Raw genomic sequence first — 22,249 nt, 5'->3', positions numbered from 1 at the left:
CCTCTCATGGAATGAGCTCTGATGCCCTTAGACTCATAAGCCAGCGAGATAGCATCAATAATCCAACCTGACAGTCTCTGCTTCGTGACCCCAAGACCTTTGGTGCGGCTGCCGAAGCATACGAAGAGCTGTTCTGACTGCCTGAAGGGGGCAGAACGCTCTAAATAGACTCTGAGAGCTCTCACAGGGCAGAGTAGATTCGCGTCTCTTTCGTCTTCTGACGAGGGAAGAGCTGACAGCGAAATGACCTGTGCTCTAAACAGAGTAGAGAGCACTTTAGGAACATACCTGTGCCTTTGCTTAAGGACGTCTCTGGAGTCATTGGGCCCGAATTCAAGGCAGGAAGCGCTCACTGAGAGTGCTTGCAAATCACCCACTCACTTGACTGATGCCAGTGCTAACAAGAGAGCAGTTTTGGGCTAAAGAGGCTTCAGGTCAGCAGACTGAAGCGGCTCGAAAGGGGCCCCTTTCATGGCCTCTAGGACCGTGGCGAGGTCCCAGATATACAGAGGGAGGTCGAGGCGGGTTAAGCCTTCTGGCCACTTTGAGGCAGCGCAAGACTAAGCCTTTCTTTCCAGTGATTGCCCGGCCACATGAGCGTGAAGTGCTGCAATAGCCGTCACATATACTTTAAAAGTGGAGTGGGTGCGACCCACGTCCAAAAGTTCTTGTAGAAATGAAAATACCCTTGTCACTCCGCATGAGTAGGGGTCCAGGCTCTGTGCTGTGCACCAGCCAGAGAACACTGACCATTTTAGAGCATAAAGACGCGTGTTTGAAGGCGCTCTTGCTTCAGTAATGGTATTTAGCACCCTTTCCGGGAGGTTCCTGGATACCCGTTGAGGGGCCATACAGAGAGGGGCTATCAAGAGCACATGCACACTTGTTCTCCCTGATCCGTTCGATGACCTGAGGTAGCATCGTGACCGGAGGGAATGCATACAGCGGGTGGCTTTTCCAGTCCTGGGGCAGCGCATCCCTGCCCTTGGAGAAAAATGTTTGGCAATGAGCGTTGTCTTCTGAAGCGAAGAGGTCGACCTCTGCCTCGCTGAAGATGCTCCATATCAGCTGAACCATTTGCGGGTGAAGGGACCATTCCCCCGGGGGGACATTGTCTCTGGATAGCATATCCGCACCCTGGTTCAGAATGCCTGGCACGTGCGCCGCTCTCAGCGAGCGCAGGTTGAGTTGAGCCCATAGAAAGAGGTGGTTGGCCATGGCGATTTATATAGGAAACCACTGACATGTTGTCCATCCGGACCAAGACGTGGTGACCTTTTATGTATATACTCATGCCGGACTGATACCAGCCGGCTGCTTTCCTAGGAACCAGGGCTCTGACACAGCCGTGGTTCACTTTGATGTGTAAGTGGCCAGATCGCAACGTGTGAGCCGGCCCGGTACACAGGGTTTTAACCAGAGCTGGAGGGGACGCATATACAGTAGACCCAGCTGGAGTACTGATGATGCTGAGGCTATGAGGCCTAACATCCCCTGAAATCTCTTGAGAGGCGCGCAAGTGCCTGCTCTGAACGATGCCGCTACACGCTGGATGGTGAGCGTGCGCTCTGGCGTAAGCTACGCTCTCATCGGTATAGAATTTATGACTGTCCCCAGAAAAGATATATACGGTAGTCCGGCTGGGAGACAGTGCGCTTTTGGAAGCATTGATCCTTAGACCTAGGCATTCTAGACGGCTGAGGAGCCAGGATCTCTGAGTTATTAACTGCGCCTCCGATTTGGCTATAACCAGCCAATCGTCAAGGTAGTTCAACACTCGCGCTCCCCGTTGTCTCAGGGGGGGTGAAAGCTGTGTCAATGCACTTCGTAAAACCTACGGGGTGCTAGGGATAGACTGAATGGTAGGACTGTGTACTGATAAGCCTGCCCCTCGAATGCGATGCTAATTTTGGACAAAGAAAATTATAACTGTAAAAAGCTATTTTACCATCAACCCATAGGAAATAAAATACCTCAAGGATTATAGCAAAACCAGGTCCACTGACATGTTGATGCCTTGCTAAGAAAGCATGACAAATCATCAAGGGTGTCTATGTTAAAGGTGCCCTAGAATGTTTTTTTTTATTATTTTATAATGTTTCCTGGGTTACCCTTATAACGTTATCAGGGCTCTAAAGTGCGACCATTTTGCTCGCATATGCCCCTAAAAATCGATACGTGCGAACCGGAAAAAAGATTTACGAGCACAATGTGCGAGTAACTACCTACCATAATCGAAAACGAGACGATAACTAAATAAAAACTAGTTTTGAATGACAAAAACTATGACGAAAATCTATTGACATTTTCGTCAACAAATAAAAACTAGACAAAAATGTTAGATAGTGACGATCCATCCAGTAAGAACTGGTGTCCTGCGTTTGTGGTAGATGCGCATATTTGTACTGTAACGTGCTGATCTACACAGCGGCACACGGGTTGACATGCGCTGCATCTCATCAAACGTTAAAAAATGTAAATGTCTGGGAGAATTAGTAGAGCAGACACATAGATCTGAATAAGAGTGACGACGCAAAAAAAAGAGCTCTATTTGGTTCGGTTTTCTGCGCACACACCCGACCCGAAGCGCGCAGCCATGCACACACACACACACACACAGCGCGCGAGGACTGAACTGAGCTCTCTGTCGTGTCTGAATGGACTAATACACACAACATTATGTCATAATGTCCATTTTGGAGAGTATTCACGTAAACTATGTTGGTAATGTCTTAAACCGTTTTGAGTGTGTCGGATGTGCATCAGTGCAATTGGATCCGCAAGTCATTGGACATGATCCGATGTCTTAAAGTGACAGTGGGTAATAAACCTAATGCGGTCTGTGTCATCAAGCAACAAAAGAAAAAAATAATAGCATTCACTGCTCGTTACTTGAACATTCATTGAAAAGAAGACTATTCTACTTTAGGAAAAGTGGTTTTATTTAATTTTAAGATATTTTTTTAAGTCACAGTAGTTAAATCTGTATCTGTATTGCATGTTCAAACTTTACAATCATTCATTTTAACAGGTTAATAGATGTTTTCTCTGGGAGTATATGGGTTTGGACATTTTAGAGAAATTCTAAATTAATGCATTACAATTGAACTAAACCCATTATATTTTAGTCATCAGGCCCCAGGCGGGGCGGGGGCGGGGCGGTGCGGGGGCGTGTTCCCGCGAGCAGAGCGTGTCTGGCGTCTCGAGCGCTTCTGCGCTGTGTGCTACATCACTGCATGTGCTATGAGATTTGCCTGCTTTTCTGACTACTACTTTCATTTAAGTTGCATACATTTTGTTCTTGCACTGATGTTACATTTGTAGCAGTTTTGCACTTTGACAGCCATTTTGAGATATAGGCTATATTTGAGTATTGTGTGTATCGGAGAGTTTACGAAATCAAAAGATTTGGGTCAGTTTTTGCCATTGAAATGACTGGGGAAAAGTGTCCCAGTCAACCTGAAATAACCCTACTCTTTGAAATCATAAGCATTGCATTATGTTGTTTTAAACCCCAAATATTCTACTTAACAATTATGCTTTTTAAAGTTATTTGTTATAATGACATTGTTAAAAATGTAGCTAGCTTCTTTTTGATAGTAACGTGTAGCTAACTACTTTGAAACTGGAGCTTGACAAGTTAAAGTAGTAAAGTTTCATTCAAGCCACGTTCTGGAGGAGTAGTCTGGCAAGAGTTCTCGTAGTGTCTGTTTCGGTGCCAGTTTGGCCAGCTGGTTAATGTCATAATTACTGACGAAGCAGGACAGATGGTGAATGTGTTTCCATCAGTGACTGAAGCGGATCTCCGGCGTCCCAGAGAATCCCGCAGGTTCACTACAGCGAGCGCCTGGGTCCACTATAAACACTATAATTGTGTTAGTTTTAGTCGACGAAATACAATAAGATTTTAGTCGACTAAATCTACAGTAGATACTAATACTAGTAAATACTAATACACTCTAAACTAGTTTCTCCTCCATGTTGTGGAAAGAGCCTCTGCAGTGGAAAGATGCAGATGTCCACTGCACAGGTGTGCCAATGTGCTCCTAGCCTCCTCCTGAGAGCAACACGTTCCCCTTGTTCTGTTTTACTAAAGTGATTGTAAAGTGGAATTTATACTTCTGCATCAAATCGACGGTTTCACACTATAGTTGAACACAAAGAGAAGGAGCACACACGTAGTGTATATATATTAAATAGTTTGTTATTACTTGTTACTGTTTTTCACTGCGCTCCAAAATTTCTTTGTGCTACATTTTGTGCATACTTTTTTTTCATTTAGGAGCACATGTGCTCCTTGGGAAAAACCTTAGCGTAGAACCCTGATTAGTATGTTTTTTAGATAAAAAATAATCATAATTTAGAAATAAATGCCATTTTTCCTAGCCTGCTTTTAGCCTCTGATTTGAACACTCTGTTTGAAGGGGCGTGTCTGCTGTGGGATTCAGTGTAACCGCGGCCACTGCTGTGATTGGCTGACATGCTTGCATATGAAATAGCAACGCATTACATGTGAAACTCTCTCCCGAATACTTTTACTACTGCTATTATACGTTTTTACTATAACAGCTATCGAGATTAGCTAATCGTGATATGTTTTTAAAGTATTTAGATATATTCCCATCACATAAAATGTTGCCGTGATGAGCATTGAGCAGATGACAGTGTGTTGATCGCGAGAATGAAGATCTTATCATTGCAAAGCAGTTTCTGCACTCTCTAAAGCTTTCCCCAATGCAAACACGATGATGTAAATACAGTAAGAGCTTCGTTGTGCAGTAACGTGCGTCATTGATTTCATAACGAGTTTGGCAAGTGTCCAGATAAATTCGCGCTGTGTGGAAAGATTGTTCTTTGATCGCTTTCTGTATATAATTTGTTCACAATTTAAATACGATTATTTTCATCCTACTAAAAGAAACGATGTGAAGCTGATATTTTAGTCACTGGCTTGACTTACTGATGCATAAACAGTATTGAACGATTTTGAGAGAAATATTACCTGTCTGAACTTGAACAACACATCAGAAAGTGTTGCTTGGTAGCTCGATCCGAGGCCAGCTCTGTATTGGCCCAAGTTGAGGAAACAGTCGGTGAAATGTTTGGAAATTTCCAGAGAAAATAAAATTAACCCATTGTTTCTTCAGAGGCTCAGATGAAGGAACTAAAAAATACTTTTGTGTTCATGTGTACATCCACACTGAGCAACTGCCATGCTTCGGCTGCGCAGTTCCGCCTGGCATTGAGGGCTGGCATTATGCAAATATTTGGAGACGTACATATTAATGATCCCGACTATTGCGTCGCAGTCGGTATTGTGTGGAGAACCGACCGTTTTTCAGGGGTGTTTTTCATAAACGTGAATTAAATGAGAACGCGAAAATAGTCCAGTTTGAGATTCACTCTATGTCATGTCCATGCACTGAACTCTTGTTATTTGACTATACCAAGGTAAATTCAATTTTGAATTATAGGTCACCTTTAAAGATATACATAGTTTGTTACAGTAAATGCATTTAAAATCTTACAAAAGATTTGTTTCATAATCATGTTTCCCCCAAAAATTAAGCAGCACAACATTTCAATATTGATAGTAATTCAAAATGTTTCTTGAGCAGCAAATCAGCATATGAATTATTTTCTGAAGGATAATGTAAGACAGAAGACTGGAGTAATTAAATTAATTACATTCTACTGAAATATGTTCATTTATTATAAATATATATTCAAGTAGAAAAATGTTATTAGATCATTTATATAATAATATGAAGTAATTTTATGTATATCTCTCCATATATATAATATTATCATATTATATTATCATATTATATAAATGATCTCTCTCCCCCCCAAAAAAAATTGCAGTTGTGTAAATGGGTATAAACATTACATATATATTATGTGCTGGGCATCCAAGATAAAAGTTTGTGTTTACATAATATATGTGTGTGCTGTGTGCAGGTATGCATGCATGTATATATGTAAGAAATACTTGCACGTATATACATATGTTTATACATAATTTATATTATAAATATTTTATATATAAATAATACATTTTTCAAAAATATATACATGCATGTGTGTGTATTTATATATATATACAAAATAATTACACACAGTACACCCATATATTATGTAAACACAAACTTTAATTTTGGATACGATTATTCACGATTAATCGTTGCCCAGCACTAATACAAATATATTTAAATGGGTGATTTGGTAAAATGTGTTTATACGACCCCATTCAAAGTTGCAAAGCCTTTAAACAGCCTTTAATATTACAAATGTATAATATTAATATGTGATTTTAAGTACATTACATCATTTTAATTGTACATTTAAAATACATAAATATTAGGGCTGTCAAATGATTAATCGTGATTAATCACATCCAAAATAAAAGTTTTTTTTACATAATATATGTGGGTGCACTGTGTATAATTATTTTGTATATATAAATACACACACATGCTTGTATATATTTAAGAAATATTTTCATGTATATACTGTATATAGATTTATATATCATTTATATTATATATAAATATTTTATATATAAATAATATTTTTTTCTTAAATATACATGCATGGGTGTGTATTTATATATATACAAAATAATTATACACAGTGCACCCACATATATTATGTAAAAAAAACTTTTATTTTGGATGTGATCAATCATGATTAATCATTTGACAGCCCTAATAAATATATTGACTTTCAAAAATAAACCAAACCTAAGTGTCAATTTGTCAACTAGCCCTGCTCTCCCTTATTTATAGATTCATTCATACATGCACATTGTTTTTTTTGTTGTTAATAACTAGAAAAATATATTTTTTTTATTGTGTTTATTGAATCTTTTTTCCATGTTTGTGTTTCAGGCACAGCTCTAGATGTCTGTTCTCAACTCCACGGGTCTGTTGCAGTATACACAGTGATGCAAAGTTAAAAGATCCTTTCTCACTTGCACAAAAGGACTTGCAAGATTTATATGAAGACATAAAAAAGGTACAGCAAGAATACTGCATATAGTTCTACATAGCGTTTACCACTAAACATTGTTTTTCTTGTCCACTGTTGTTTTATGAAGTGTTATATTTAGTAATTAGTAATGCCCAAACATTTTCCACCACTTCTCTGAGATGTTTTATGCTCTTCTATGCTCTCAAACTGACCTTGTTAAACGTGTGTTCAGCAGCTGCTCGTCTCTAAAGCAGAGCTCAAAGCACTCTGTGATTATTACTTTGATGGGAAGGGGAAAGCCTTTCGACCGATGATTGTGATCTTGATGGCTCGAGCTTGTAACGTCCACAGCAATAAAGAGGGGTGAGAAAGCACTTCAGTGCTGTGTGTGTGTGTGTGTGTGTTTTTAATGTGATGCATCAGTCAGTGTTAATAAGGCACATCTGATGTCCTCAGGATTTTCCTGCCGGCGCAGCGCTCTATCGCTATGATCTCTGAGATGATCCACACTGCCAGCCTGGTGCACGATGACGTTATCGATGACACAAGACGTGGGAAAACGTCTCCGGTTACTTTCGTAACCTCGGTTCCCTGAAAGGCAGGGAACGAGACATTTACGTCGATGACGTAGTATGGGAACTCCTCCCCTTCTTCACTTCTGCTGAAATCTTATGGGCTAACGCCAGCTGGAGACAGCTGGCCAATTGACGCAAAATATGCAAATACTGACACGCCTGCTGGCAGTATAAATTGCATACGCACGTCAATTGCATCAGAATACGACTGAACGCTCGAATGAACAAGCGACACGGCGTTCGACGTAAATGTCTCGTTCCCTGCCTTTCAGGGAACCGAGGTTACGAAAGTAACCGGAGACTTTCCCTTTCAAGGCGGTCACTTCGACATTTACGTCGATGACGTAGTATGGGAACTGTGTCAAATCCCGCCGTGGAGCAGTGAACCCACCCACTCGAGAATGACAGAACCCTCATCCAATAGCTGTGCTACTAGAAATACGAGCTCCTGATAGGGCAAAGCGAGCCAATAGCGCGCTTTCTAAACCTCATCAAAATTTGCATATCCCAAGCAAATGAATAGAGGGAAGTCTTGCACTGAATCATTCGGGGCAGAACAACACAGAGTAATAGCAAGTATAATACAAGTCAGCAGCAAGCGGCGACAGTTGCATAAGCACAATACATAAATCAAGCATTCATGCACAACCTGAAGGCTCAGCTCACCGAAAGCACTTGAGACGCAACAGAAGGTACATCCAACTTATAAAATCTGGCGAACGTATTCTGAGAAGACCAGCCAGCAGCAAGACACAAGTCCCTTATAGACATACCTCTGGACCAGGCCCACGAAGAGGCGATCGCCCTCGTCGAATGAGCCTTAATGTTGAGGGGACAGACCACCCCCTGGCAATCATAAGCCAAGGCAATAGCATCCACAATCCAGTGAGCAAGCCTCTGTTTCGAAACTCCACGTCCCTTGTTGCAACCGCCAAAGCATACAAATAGCTGATCCGATTGACGAAAAGCGGCTGAGCGAGTCATATACTTCCGTAAAGCCCTGACTGGGCAAACAGCGCTCTGAGCATCAGTATCACGCGAGACTGACAACTCAGAAGACAACGCCGGCAGTAAAACAACCTGCGCTTTGAACGGAGTACTGAGTGACTTCGGAACGTAACCCTGTCTTGGCCGAAGAGTGACATTACAATCTCCCGGTCCAAAACGAATGCAGTCCTCGTGAACCGAGAACGCTTGTAGGTCCCCCACATGTTTCGCTGAAGCAAGAGCGAGAAGCAAAGCAGTTTTTAGGGCAAGCTCCTTGATCGCAATCGAAGCCAATGGCTCAAACGGTGGAAGAGACAGAGCCCTCAACACTAGGGCTAAATCCCACGGCGGCACAGAAGGCGGCCGTGACGGACATAATCTCCTAGCTCCCCTGAGAAAACTGATCACCAACGCATGTTTACCGATCGACTGTCCTTCGATCGGGGGGTGAAACGCAGAAATAGCAGCCACATACACCTTCAGAGTGGACGGTAAACTCCCATTATCCATCCTGTGCTGAAGGAAGCGTAGAATATCCGACACGGTGCAATTACCCGGGTCAATACTGATATCCTGGCACCATTTAGAGAAAACTTCCCATTTCAATTTGTATAAACGCCTAGTGGATGGGCCGCGCGCCTCAGCGACAGTGCTCATCGCTCGAGAGTGCAGAGCGTCCCGCTCATTCAGAGTCCCCGCAGCGGCCATACATGAAGGTTCCACAGCCCGGGGTTGGGGTGCCATACCGTGCCGTTCGCCTGCGATAACAGGTCTCTCCTGAGCGGAATTTCCCACGGGGAGCCCACTAGTAATTCCATCATGTCCGCGAACCAGGGCTGATTCGGCCAGTTCGGGGCTACGAGAATCACAGACGCTTTCTCCTCCCTGATTTTGCATAACACTGTAGGCAGAATCTTCACCGGAGGAAAGGCGTAAAGTCTGGCTCTCGGCCAGCGCGAAGTCAAGGCGTCGTTCGTCCGTCCCAAGGGGGAACGAGACAGCGAGAAGAACGCCTGGCAGTGCGTGTTCTCGCTCGAGGCGAACAGATCGACTTCCGCCCTCCCGAACCGATCCCAGATCATCTGCACCGATCCCGGGTGAAACCTCCACTCTTCTTGAGGAATCCCATTCCTCGAGAGCATATCCGCTCCGCGATTCAAAACACCGGGAATATGCGCTGCTCTTACGGATAGAAGGTGCCGGTCTGCCCACAGCAGGAGACTCGCCGCCTGCTCGAATAGGAGTCTGGAGCGCACGCCTCCCTGGCGATTTATGTATGAGACCACCGACGTGTTGTCGGTCCGAATCAGTACATGCTGACGCTCTAACTGTGACCGGAAGGCTTTGAGGGCTAAGGATACCGCCATCAATTCCAAGCGGTTTATATGCCACTTTCGCTGCGACTCCGTCCATAAGCCTGAGGCAGTCGCGCCCATGCACACTGCTCCCCAGCCTGAGGTTGATGCATCCGTCAAGACTGCGGTGCGATGCGCCACGGTCCCCATCGGAACCCCTGAACTGAATAACGCTGGGTTTTTCCACTGTACCAAAGTGCGAATGCAGCTGCCGGTGACCGTGATGCGCCTGAGTCCGGACGACCACGCCCCCTGAGGGACTCGGAGCTTCAACCAGATTTGAAGAGGGCGCATATGCAACAGCCCCAGATGACACACTGGGGAGGCTGCCGCCAACAGACCTAACAGCCTCTGAAATTCCTTTAGTGGCACAGACCTGCCCGGTCTGAAACGGTCCAGAGACAATGTCAGAGACTTTATGCGCTCTTGAGAGAGATGGGCTCGCATCGTTATTGAGTTCAAGCACACTCCCAGAAATGTTGTGGTCTGACTCGGTGTGAACACGCTTTTCTGTTCGTTTACACGCAGCCCCAGCGAGTCCAGGTGACGAAGTAGTATTTCCACATGACCGATTAGCACCTCTCGCGAGTGGGCTAGAATCAACCAATCGTCCAGATAATTTAGGATGCGCATTCCGCTCGACCTGAGGGGAGAAAGCGCCGCGTCCACACACTTCGAAAAGGTGCGGGGGGCGAGAGCCAATCCGAACGGGAGTACTGAGTACTGATAAGCTGTGCCCTCGAACGCAAACCTCAGAAAGCGCCTGTGGCGCGCTGATATCTGGATATGAAAGTACGCGTCCTTTAAATCCACTGAAGCGAACCAATCCCCGGGACGAACTTGCGCCAGAATCTGCTTCAACGTTGTCATTTTGAACGCGCGCTTGTGAAGTGCTCGGTTTATGGGTCTCAGGTCCAGGATCGGACGGAGACCCCCCCCCTCTCTTGGGTACCACAAAGTAGCGGCTGTAGAAACCGCTCTCCCTCTCGTTCGGGGGAACCGGTTCTATCGCTCCTTTCTCGAGCAGACTGAGAACTTCCTGTTTCAGAACGGGAACGTTTTGGGGCAAAGTTAATGACGGGATCACGCCGTTGAAACGGGGTGGTCTGCGTCTGAACTGAAGCGAATACCCGTGTCGAATTAAGCCCAACACCCACGGTGAAATGCCCGGAATTGATTCCCACGCACCCAGAAAATGACTCAGAGTGCGTGCTCGAACTGCGGTCATAGCCGCCCCCAGTGTAGTGTTTAGACTGGAGCCGCACTCCCGCGAGGCTGATAGCCCTGGTGGGAGTGCGGCTCGCAGTGGGCTGAGTGTAGTGCTGGCGATCTCGTGCCCATGAGATGCCATTATAGTCATCGAGTGTGACCCTGCGCTGTCTCGTGAAAGGGCGGGTGACACAATGTGAGGTGTAAGAGGAAGAAAAAGCTCTTTTTGTGAAGGGATACATGCTTTTATTAATTTTTTGGAACAAACAACATTCACACATATGCGATCGTCGCTCAACTGAACATGAGGGACACGATGCATAAGAACACGGCGCTTGGAGGCCGGTCCTCCTTCGTGCTCTTTCTTCCTCTTGGCCGCTCCGTCAGGAAGAAGGCTTTGACGCGGAGGGGGGCGCGCTGACCTTCCCTCGGCGTGGACTCCTTCTCTGGCCCTGGCTCTTTCTCCCGGGTCCCGGCCACTGTCTGCCCCGGGAAGCGCGAGCATCCGGCTCGGTGCGAGGCGCCGCCGATTGTCTCACGGAGCTCTGGGGCTGGCTCCGGGTAGCCGATGACGAACGCTGACGAGCCGGGGGCGCTCGACGCGGGATCACGTGGCTCATGGCTTTAGCGCGTTTCTGGGTCTCCGAGAAACGCTCCGTGACAGCCTCCACCGCGTTCCCAAAGAGACCGGCTGGGGTGATGGGAGCATTAAGCAAGGTTTTCCGGTCGGTATCTGTGGAGGACGACCAGAAAACCCATGGAGCGACCGATGGCTTGCGCTGAGCGTTTGGTGGCCATCAGCGCAAGGTCCGTAGCTGAGCGGAGATCCCGCATGACGTCAGCGTCAACAGAGGCGACGCCATCCAGGGACTTAAGCAACTTCGCCTGGAACACCTGTAGAATAGCCATGGCGTGGAGAGCTGATACTGCCTCTCCTGCCGCTCCGTACGCCTTATCCGCTTGGTGGGCCGTGAACCTGCAGGGCTTGGACGGCAGGCTGCGGTCCGCGCCCAGTGCAGACGTCGATGGGCACAGGTGAGTGGCGACGGTCTCCTCGACGGGCGGCATGCGCACGTAACCGTGGGCTACAGCCTCGTCTACATGTGCGAACAAGGACTGAGTGGCAGAGTGGGTGCGCGCCGACTGGGGCGCAGCCCACGACTTAACCACGTGTTCGTGGACGTCCGGGAAAAACGGAGTTCCCCTCTTCGACGCGGCCTGACGGCGGCTCGACTGAAGGAACCACGTATCCAACTTGCTCTTAGCTGGCTCATCCGGTGCGTCCCACGAAAGGTCCAACTCTGCGACGGCCTTAGTAAGGACCCTAAAGAGCTCCTCCTGGAGGTCAGGGCTCCCTTGCTCGGGAGGTGCGGCCTGCTGGGATCCCCAGTCCTTCTCCGACGCTGAGAGGGACATGGCGTCCTCTTCCTCGCTAGCTCCAAAGGAGATGAAATCCGCGACGTCGCGGGGGGGGCGGAAGCTAGCGTCCGAGAAGCTGACGGCGTCGAGCTCCCTTTCTCTGGGGGTGGGTGGGCCCACCAGCGGCTCGCTGGCGGCAGTGGGCCCAATCCCTGCAGCTGCTCGAGCCGTTTCTCTCCTGGCCTTAAGGGCGCGCACTGGCATGTCCGCGCAGTGGGCGCACACGAGGTCGTCCGACAGGGCCGTCTCGGCGTGGGCCAGGCCCATGCAGGCGACGCAGAACAAGTGGGTGTCGGGCGCCACAATAGGCCCCGAGCACAAGTTGCAGATGGATGCCATCGGATGCCAAAGACAGTGAGGTATCTTTAGATGCACCTTCGACGATGGCGAGTTCTTGTAGAGTATTTTCCAATTCGAAGCACACGTCGATTTGAGCGTGAAGAAAAGGATTCTGATGCAATTGACGTGCGTATGCAATTTATACTGCCAGCAGGCGTGTCAGTATTTGCATATTTTGCGTCAATTGGCCAGCTGTCTCCAGCTGGCGTTAGCCCATAAGATTTCAGCAGAAGTGAAGAAGGGGAGGAGTTCCCATACTACGTCATCGACGTAAATGTCGAAGTGACCGCCTTGAAAGGGAAACACCATTAATAAATTGTGGGGGGAGAAAAAAGTGAGTAACTGTGATTTTCTGCTGTTGATCGCACATTTTGGTACTTTGTTGGTGTCTAATTTGAAATCTGAAGGAAAATCAGTTGACAACTATGGAATCTTGTTTCCGCCAGGCAATAATACTAATTTTTTTTAAAAACCTATTTGCGAAAGCGAATTTTTTTTTCTTCAAGATTGAAAGTTTAACACCTGTTTTCACAAACATGGTTTAAGCCTAGTCCCAGACTAAAATGCTTGTTTGAGCTTTTATTACTTTGTATAACTCGCAATGTGAGTTAATCTTACGATTCTGAGAGAAACAGTCGCATTTCTGTGATTGGCAGATTTCTGTGATGGGCAGATCGGTGGTTTTCAACTGTTGGTCGCACATTTTGGTTCTGTGTTGATGTCTAATTTGAAATCTGAAGGAAAATCATTTGAGAATATGGAAGCTTGTTTCCATCAGGCAATAAATAAAAAAACTAAACGTAATTGCGACTTTTTATCTCACGATTCTGACATTCCTTCTTGCAATTGTGAGTTTATATCTCGCAATTCTGACTCTTTTTTTTTTTTTTTTTTTAAATTGCAAGTTTATATCTCGCAATTCGGACTTTATAACTCGCAATTGCGAGTTTCTCACAATTCTTAGAAATACAGTCGCAATTCTGAGAGGCATTCTGATTTTATTTTTTGCAATTGCAAGTTGAAATCTCTCAATTTGTAGAAAAGCGAGCATTGCGAGATATGAAAACACAATTCTGACTTTTTTCTTGCAGGTGTGTTTATATCTCACAGTTGCCCCCCCCCCCCCCCCCCCCCTCCCCTCCCCTCATAATTGTGAGATATAAACTCGCAGTTGAGAGAGAAAAAGTTCAGAATTGTCAAAAAAGTTGCACTTACCTTTATTTTGTACATTTCTTGGCAGAAACAAGCTTCTATAGAGAATTGAATAATGTTGTTATGAAATTAAAATAATAATATTTGTATCTGTAATTGTTAGGCTATCCTGGCTGGAGATTTCATTCTGTCTGCGGCCTCCATGGCATTAGCTCGTATTGGGAACAATACAGTAGTTTCTGTGCTGTCACAAGTTATAGAAGACCTCGTACGAGGTAAGCCTCTACAGATTTATGCATGAGACTTGTTTTATACAGTGGACCTGCTATTTATATTTTTCATTGATCAATTCCAGGTGAATTCATGCAGCTAGGGTCTAAAGAGAATGAAAACGAGAGATTCAAGCACTACCTTGAGAAAACCTTCAAGAAGACTGCAAGTCTCATTGCAAACAGTTGTAAGGCAGTATGTACGTTCCCTTTTAACAATAATAAGATGAAGTTCAGAGCTGAAAGAGAAGTTGAACACCAGCATTGTTTCTTTTGAATTTTAGGTGTCAATTTTGGTGAATTCTGATCCTGAGGTGCATGAGATAGCCTATCAATATGGACGAAACGTTGGCATTGCATTCCAGGTAATTTTTTCATTTATATGTTTTCACTTGGTTCAAATAGCATCTAGTCTATCACTATTCACACTTGCTATAATAGCATTTATAAAGCATTTAATCTACACAATGTAAATCGAATCTGTCGTTGTTTGCATGTTATTTGTAATGCAGTGGTCTGTGATCACCAAGTTAACAATGGTTCTTTTGTTGCAGTTACAAATGCAGGAAGTAATTGTAGTTAATTATTAATTATAACAGAAACTTCAGCAGTAGAAGTATCTTCTGGTTAGTGATGCACCAGAATGAAAATTCTGGGCCAAAACTGAAAATTCACGATGCACTTGGCAATTTTTTTTAAAAAATGGCCCGTAAACCGAAGATTTTATTAATAATAAAACTGAGTTGTACAGACATTTAAATTGTACATAAGGCGGTTTTTATATCAAATTTTAAATTCAATAAATTGTTTCTACTCAAATTTGCTGGTGAAATATAAACATTTAAATGATTGTAATTTCTTTTCATGACAGATTTATTCAAACATATATTAAAATAATGAAGACAACAGGTTAAGTAAATATATATTTAATATGTAATGCAGTGCATGCATGCATTAAGAAAATGCCGCTCTCTAGAGTTATTTTTTAAGCTCTGGAGCTATCGCTGAAATACAAATTTTTGTTTGAATTTCGTGATAAAATTGACAGAATTAGAAAAATCGAGAAACTGAAAATTGCTGTTTCGGCTAAAAAAAATCGTCTGGTTCTTCCAGTTAAAGCTGCAGTGTGTCATTTCTTTCACTAGCAACACTAGAAATAGAGGCATCTAAGTCTCACTTCACCCTGTCATTGCTCGCTCAAACATCTAGTCTGATAGATTGCAGTTCTGTTACTTTTAGGTTGTGGCCGCATATTTTAATAAATCTGTGCTGTTATAGTTGAATTCTTTCATTACAAATGATTCATTACAGGTCACATTGGTTTTATCTTGAATTATTATGTTTAAAGTCAGGTAAAATAGAAGTTTTTTTCAGCTTGTGGAAGACGTTCTGGACTTCACGTCCTGCGCAAACCGCCTGGGGAAGCCGTCAGCTGCCGATCTCAAACTGGGTCTGGCCACCGGGCCCGTTCTGTTTGCTTGCCAACAGGTACGACAGCTGAACGCATCTGTGCTCTCACAACATGATGTCACTTCCCTAAAGTGCAGAGAGGGGACTCAGGTCTAATGGTTGACTTGGTTTATTACAGAAACGTAATTGTAAAACAGTTTGGATTTTCTAAAGATCTCCAACCAGTTTCACTCTTTTATCACTGTTTAGTTTCCTGAGCTACATGCAATGATAATGAGGCGCTTCAGCTCTGATGGAGATGTGGATCGAGCCTGGCAATATGTCCTGAAGGTGAGGAGGATTTGTGTTGTCTACAGACAGGTGAATCTCATGAAAACATGTCCTGGGGCTGCTTTCATAAAACACTAAGACTAGTCTTACAATTTTTTTGTAAGTATCCATTACACTATCCATTTTTTTTTTTCTTAGACTGTTCATACAAGTCTCTTACATAAAACGTAGATTTGTCTAATTTGATACCAAAAAGTAAGACTCGATTACCCCTAACTAACTCCTAGTTGGTCATACTAGTTCTTAAGACACAGTTAATGGCTGTTTATGCAACTGGCCCCAGGTCACATTTCTATGGAAGCTTGTTTCCGCCACGGAATCAAATTTTAGAAAAGACAATTGCAACTTTTTAAATCACAATTCTGACTTTTTTTCTTACAATTGTGCGATATAAAGTAATAAAGAGTTTTGAGTTAGAAAGTCAGAATCGTGAGATATAAACTGACAATTCTGAGAGAAAAACACTTTATATCATGCAATTCTGACTTCATAACTCGCAATTGCAACTTTATATCTCACAATTTTGAGAGAAAAAGTCGCAATGACATTTAAAATTTTTATTCCAAGGCGGAAACAAGCTTCCATACATTTCATCCCAATATTACAAGAAAAAAGGCAGTATATCAAACCTGTAAGAATTTTATGATATTTTTATAATGTGACATTTTTTTTGTATGACATTTTCCCCCCAAAAGTCTCATTAACTCTAACAGATGTTTTACTTTAGCGTTTATTGTTATTCTCCTTGAGATCATTACTGTAATGCTGTCATTTTTACTGTCATATTCAGAATCAGGGATGCAAACTTGTCACCTTGCCACCGAATAGGTCATTTGTGTGATTTGTGTAGATCCGATGGGTTTTTAAAATTGCTTTCAAACAGTCCTGCGAGTATTTGTGTGTGAGCTCTTGGTTTCTATCACAAAGGTTTCTATACAACGTGTTTTTGCAGCGCTGAATATTGTAGCCAATCACAGGTAGGGTTGTGACGGTTATTATATAACCGTGAAACCGATGGTTATAGTTGAACACTGTCATTAGAACTCATTAATCGCCAAAACCGTGCTATTAATTTTTTTTTTTTCAAACATTTTTTATCATAGAGAATGTTTAAATACTAATATCAGCTTACGAGGGAAACGGAGGCGGAGTTAGTGGTGCTTCGGAGGCTGCTTCTGCTGGAGATGATTCAGGAGAGGTCTGTGCCCCTTTACCGATCAGAGCTGACACGGAGTAAAGCCTTGTTTATCCTCGACGCGTCCGCACGAGCACGAAGGTGTGCCCAGCAAAAATGGTGCGTTGGGTGCGCAAGACCCCATTTCGCTTGGCTGTGTGCACGGCTATTTTTGTAACAGCGCGTGCGACGCCGCATCCGAGGATGAACGACTTAAAGCTGAATCTGTCCGAGCATGTAGGCTACTACGTCTCACCGCACTGGCACCCAGTTTGCGCGTCTAAATTGCAACGTTTTTTTGTTAAGGTTTTGTTTACTGTGTGTGATTTATGTAAAGGTGCTATATGCATTTTTTAGCGGCCTCTATCGGTGATGTTTCAGATTGCAACCAATTATTACAAGAGCGCTCGTGCTCTTGCGCGTGCTCGAACACAAGAGCGAGCACGCATGGTACCGGCCACACTGAGACTTTCAACACACCGGAGAAAGCGTCACACAACATGCTGGAAACTCATGTAAACTCCCACTGCAACGTTACAATAATAGGTTACTTTTATCAGCTTGACGTTGAACTAATGCTCCATGCTCGTACCATGATAACGTTACATTTGTGGTGTTAAGGCATTTCACTAACTATTCGTGTATCTTTCACAATCAGCAATGTCAACATAGGTGAATGTATAATATGATAACGAAAACGGTTAGTGACTAGACTGAACAATTTCAGTGTAACAGTAAGATCGTAGGATGTAACATTACTGTACTGAACGTGTCTGGAAATGTGTATTATAAACAATATGGTAGTAGTGGGATGAGTGACGTTAGACAGTAGATCTAGTACATAAAATAAAAGTTACATCCTAAAGCACCTACTTTTTGTTATCCTGGAACCAGTGTTGGGGGTAACGAGTTACAAAGTAACGGATTACAGTAACGATATTACTTTTTTGGGTAACGAAGTAAAGTAACGCATTACACTAAAAATATCGGTAACTACACTACTTTACTATACTATAGGAACGCGCTTTCCTGCGTTACCCAAGCCGTGTTTGCTTGTGTGTAAAGTTCTGTCTAGTGGTGCGTGCGCACCGTTGCCATAGAGATCGATTTGAGTGACATAGCTGCCGGTGCGAAGGAGAGAGGGAAATGGAGACGGAGACGGAGACAGGGGGTCTCTGCAGCGCGAGTCTCCGCTGACTGCACGCGCACCTCCCCAAACGGACGAGGCGTTTATACTCGACGCGCTCGCCATTGTACTATTCTGTGAAACGACGGGGCGACTCGAGTAATTGTCCTCTTAACCATCAGGAATCAACGGTGAGAAGAAGAAAGGTCCACACGTGACGATGTTTATTTTAGTAGGCTACATCACCACCAATAACACTACAAAAAGAATCGTGTACGTAAAATCCAGTAAACCCTGAGATTATTACTTGTGACATTAGAACAAAATGTGGATATAAAAACATGTATGTAGACTATAGAACTAAATCAACGATCTCTTAAATAGTTTCTAATTTCACTAAACATTTCATTAAGTTTCGTGGACATTTTATAAAACATGGATCTTTCTATTAAAAATGCTTATTATGCTATTGTAGGCTCATTTTGTAAACATAAGCAACTGATTTAGACACGCAAACTGTGTGCCGGTGCGGTCACGGTGAGACGTAGGCTACATGCTCGGGCAGATTCGGCTTAATTCTTGAAGTCGTTCATCCTCGGATTCGGCGCCGCGCGCGCTGTTACAAAAACTCTTCTCAAGTCTTGGAGCACAGCAGGTAACACAAAACAAAATGAACAGGCTTGTTGCAGGGTTCATTGTAGAGGAATGCTTCCCCTGCCGACTATTGAATCGCCAAGAAAAATGCATTTTAAATTAAGATTAAAAATGTAAAAGTGACCTTTATTTTATTATTTTTCATTGACCACTTCATTTTTTATTTTTATTGCCATGAGTCGAATAAAAAGCTTGTTTTGTTCTCAGGAGAAGAGTTTATTCTCATGTTTCCCAAAGCCTGTGTTTTAAAACTTGTGTGTTGACCCCATTTTAAAATGACCGCACCATAGCCTCCTTTATCCTGTTGTTTGTGGATTTTACAGTGAGATATATTTCCTTGTGCAGACAGGGATATTGTTCTTTCATATGGTTTTACATGCTATTTTGTATATATTTATACAATAAACACTATGTAGACAGGCTAAGTGATGATAGGGCTATGATATTTGTCCATAAATTAAGAAACAGGAAAGTAAAGTAATAAGTAGTGAAGTTACTTTTCAAACGCAGTAACTAGTAAAGTAATCTCATTACAATTTACAGAAGTAACTAGTAACTAGTAACTAATTACCTTTTTTGAGTAACTACCCCAACACTGCCTGGAACTGTCTTTTGTATTCATTTCATGTCTCATATATGTTGTAGTTTACCTTGCTATTTCATTACAGTTTACCATTATTTCAGCATATCTGAAAACTTGTAATTTATCACAATAAAAATAGCGGAGGTCTCTCCATAATTCAAACGCTCTGCCGATGTTGATCCGTGTTTTCGTCCTAAGTCGATCCGATTCACGTTTGGCCTGACGAGCTTCAGCAGATAAATGTTTGTTTTGTTTTGTTTTTTATATTTATGTTGAGTTTGTGTTGGAGTGTGTGTTGTGCTGGAGGCAGGTCGTTGTTTGGTGTTATCAGACTCCATGTCGTCAGCTGCAGTGCCGTCGCATAGACTGTATATAAAAAGGAGAGAGGCTCGGGAGCGCGCATGCACGTCACATCCGATGGATTTCGCAGTAAATCCGACCCGGAGACTTCACATATAAATAGGATTACTGGCCTTCAGAGGTAATAGCAAAACCCGACAAGTGGATCATTATAATGTGTCATTACAACCCCTTCACACACAGGCAATAAAAAAAAGGATTCATTTTAAAAGAAAAGTTACATTTAGCACCTTTAAAACAAAGCACGTTCATTGCAACGTTTGTTTTTTTGTTTTTGTTAAGGATTTGTTTACTGTGTGTGATTCATTTAATGGAAAGCACATTCACTTCTAGTTGTCTTGCTGTTCATTTTAAATGAACGTAAAGCGAGTTGCTAATCAGTGTCTGCTTGTTTATTCAAATTAAGTTGACCTATAACTAATGAACAGTTATACAACCGACCATCCTAAAACCCCCTTCCCCCAATGCCACGACGACAACAACGACGGTTATGTTATGAACCGTCACATTTGACTCGCGTCATAACCGTCATCACCAATTCTGAAACCGGCACACTCCTAATCTCAGGCATGTCTGTGTAACGCAATGACCAATAAGAGGTGTTTACTGTAAGTTAGTCAGAATCTGCTCAATACCCTTCAAAACACTGTTTAACTAAGTTCTACACGCTTGCAAATCATCTCATTATAACAAAGCGTAGACATTATGTAAATAAGAGATTTATATATAATTTTTACAAAATAATTTTGAGACTGCATAAGTCATTAAAAGTTGCATTTTCAGTTGAATTTCGGGAAACCACTTGAAACGTTTGTTGTGTTGAGCTATTTCTATGACTTTTGTTTTGATTTTTTCATTGCAAACAGCTGAAAGTCTGTACATTTTGCAAATAAACCTGATTTGTATTATATACAGTGTGTATTTAGATTCATTGATAATAACAGGAGTTTTTGCGTGAGTGAGCAAAGTCAGCCGCGTTATAAAGGGAGCGCTTGGTTTTCTATATTTAAAATGTTATGCAATCAAGGGGAACCACCAAAGAGCTTTGACACAAATTGAACACTTCTTGATATCATAGTAATGTGCAGTTACATTCTGCAACTTTTTCATGCATTCTGATTCATTCATATATTGTTTCTTTTGCAGGGCCATGCATCAGAAAGTCAGTTCATGTAAATATATGGCATAAACGAAATAAATACTTATGAATGAAGTACAATTTCCAGAAAAACTGAATCTTTAAGTATACATGGCAAAAGCGAATCTAGTGAAACATGCACCAAATAAATGCACCAGAAGCTTCCTAAAATATATGTTTTTTTTTTTTTGTATACAAAAATTCCACTGATAAAAGTAAAGTATAGAAAAAGTCTTTGGACTTAAATCTGTCATAAAAATAAAACAAACCTTTATCTGATGATGTCAGGCTATTGTTGCAAGAAAATGTATACTGAAATAGTGAATCAGTTGTATTACATAGCCATTGTCTTTAGCCATAAATTGTGGTAAATATGAATATATGTTGTTACAATGCTATTCTCTGGCTTAGTGTGTGAATTTAATCAGCCCAGTGACACAGATGAAAATGATCTGTTTATATAACACTAATTAATGTGTGTTGTCATTGACAAATAAATATACACAGTTTGTATATATATATTTTATTATACTGTCTGTATGTATTCACATAAGACATGTACTCATATACAATTACAATATAAATATTAAATATTGGAAATTACACAAAATTTAGCAAATATGCTACATAAATAGTCCATTTGGTCCAAGCTGCCTGGATCCGACTGTTGGTTGTTGACTTTGATAGCCGTCCGCTGCTTTTTTTGTGGGGCTGACCTGTCCACTCCTGCACTGTCCTGTTGAAGGAACAGACATAATCATGTAACGCTGACCAGATTTAATGAGTGATTCTTAAAGAAAATCTAAAGAAAAGTTGCTTCTACCAATTCGATATGAGGGGTCTGAAGTGAAAAGGATTTGATATAATATGAAATGATTCGCATGATCATCCCAGATTAAGTAAAGTATTTAGTTTCTAAATCTTAGTAAAATTGAGAGATAGGAGGGTCTAATCAATGCTCTTTTACGGGTCGGCTGGGATCTGGGCTGAAGTCTGTTCGGAGTTCTGCGGGTCGGTTGTGAACTGGTTACCTGAGGGACTGGATGGTTGTAGCGTCTCAGTTCCACACAACTGTTTCGTGGAGGTGCCTGACACAGACCTGCGGTGTCCTGTTGAGAGAACAGATATAATCTTGCAATGCTGGGCAGGTTTAATGGGTGCTTCTTAGACTAAATCTAAAGGCGTATCTTTTTTATT

General features: G+C 42.7%; 2 protein-coding genes across 2 annotated transcripts in view; both read left to right on the top strand.

The window, feature by feature from the left end:
- LOC130084389 (ribonuclease inhibitor-like) overlaps nucleotides 1-22,249 on the top strand; it is a 130,499-nt gene that overhangs the window by 49,864 nt on the left and 58,386 nt on the right. The gene's annotated exons all lie outside the window — the stretch shown is intronic.
- On the top strand, nucleotides 1,536-15,843 carry LOC130084381 (all trans-polyprenyl-diphosphate synthase PDSS1-like). The gene is made up of 9 exons (XM_056249785.1): nucleotides 1,536-1,555; nucleotides 6,891-7,017; nucleotides 7,205-7,335; nucleotides 7,429-7,540; nucleotides 13,155-13,190; nucleotides 14,172-14,283; nucleotides 14,364-14,473; nucleotides 14,562-14,642; nucleotides 15,652-15,843. The coding sequence occupies exons 1-9, from the start codon at nucleotides 1,536-1,538 to the stop codon at nucleotides 15,841-15,843; spliced, it is 921 nt and encodes a 306-aa protein (XP_056105760.1).

The sequence above is a fragment of the Rhinichthys klamathensis genome, unplaced genomic scaffold (genome assembly GCF_029890125.1).
Source record: "Rhinichthys klamathensis goyatoka isolate OS25496 unplaced genomic scaffold, OSU_Roscu_1.1 h1tg000064l_1, whole genome shotgun sequence".
Taxonomy (NCBI): domain Eukaryota; kingdom Metazoa; phylum Chordata; class Actinopteri; order Cypriniformes; family Leuciscidae; genus Rhinichthys; species Rhinichthys klamathensis.
The sequence above is the reverse complement of the archived record's forward strand: the minus strand, read 5'-3'. Positions and strand labels throughout refer to the sequence as shown.

Coding starts and splice junctions, on each gene's coding strand:
- LOC130084381 (XM_056249785.1), top strand. CDS start 1,536: ATGCCGCTACACGCTGGATG. Junction 1,556..6,890: donor ATGCCGCTACACGCTGGATG/GTGAGCGTGCGC, acceptor TTTGTGTTTCAG/GCACAGCTCTAGATGTCTGT. Junction 14,284..14,363: donor TATAGAAGACCTCGTACGAG/GTAAGCCTCTAC, acceptor GATCAATTCCAG/GTGAATTCATGCAGCTAGGG.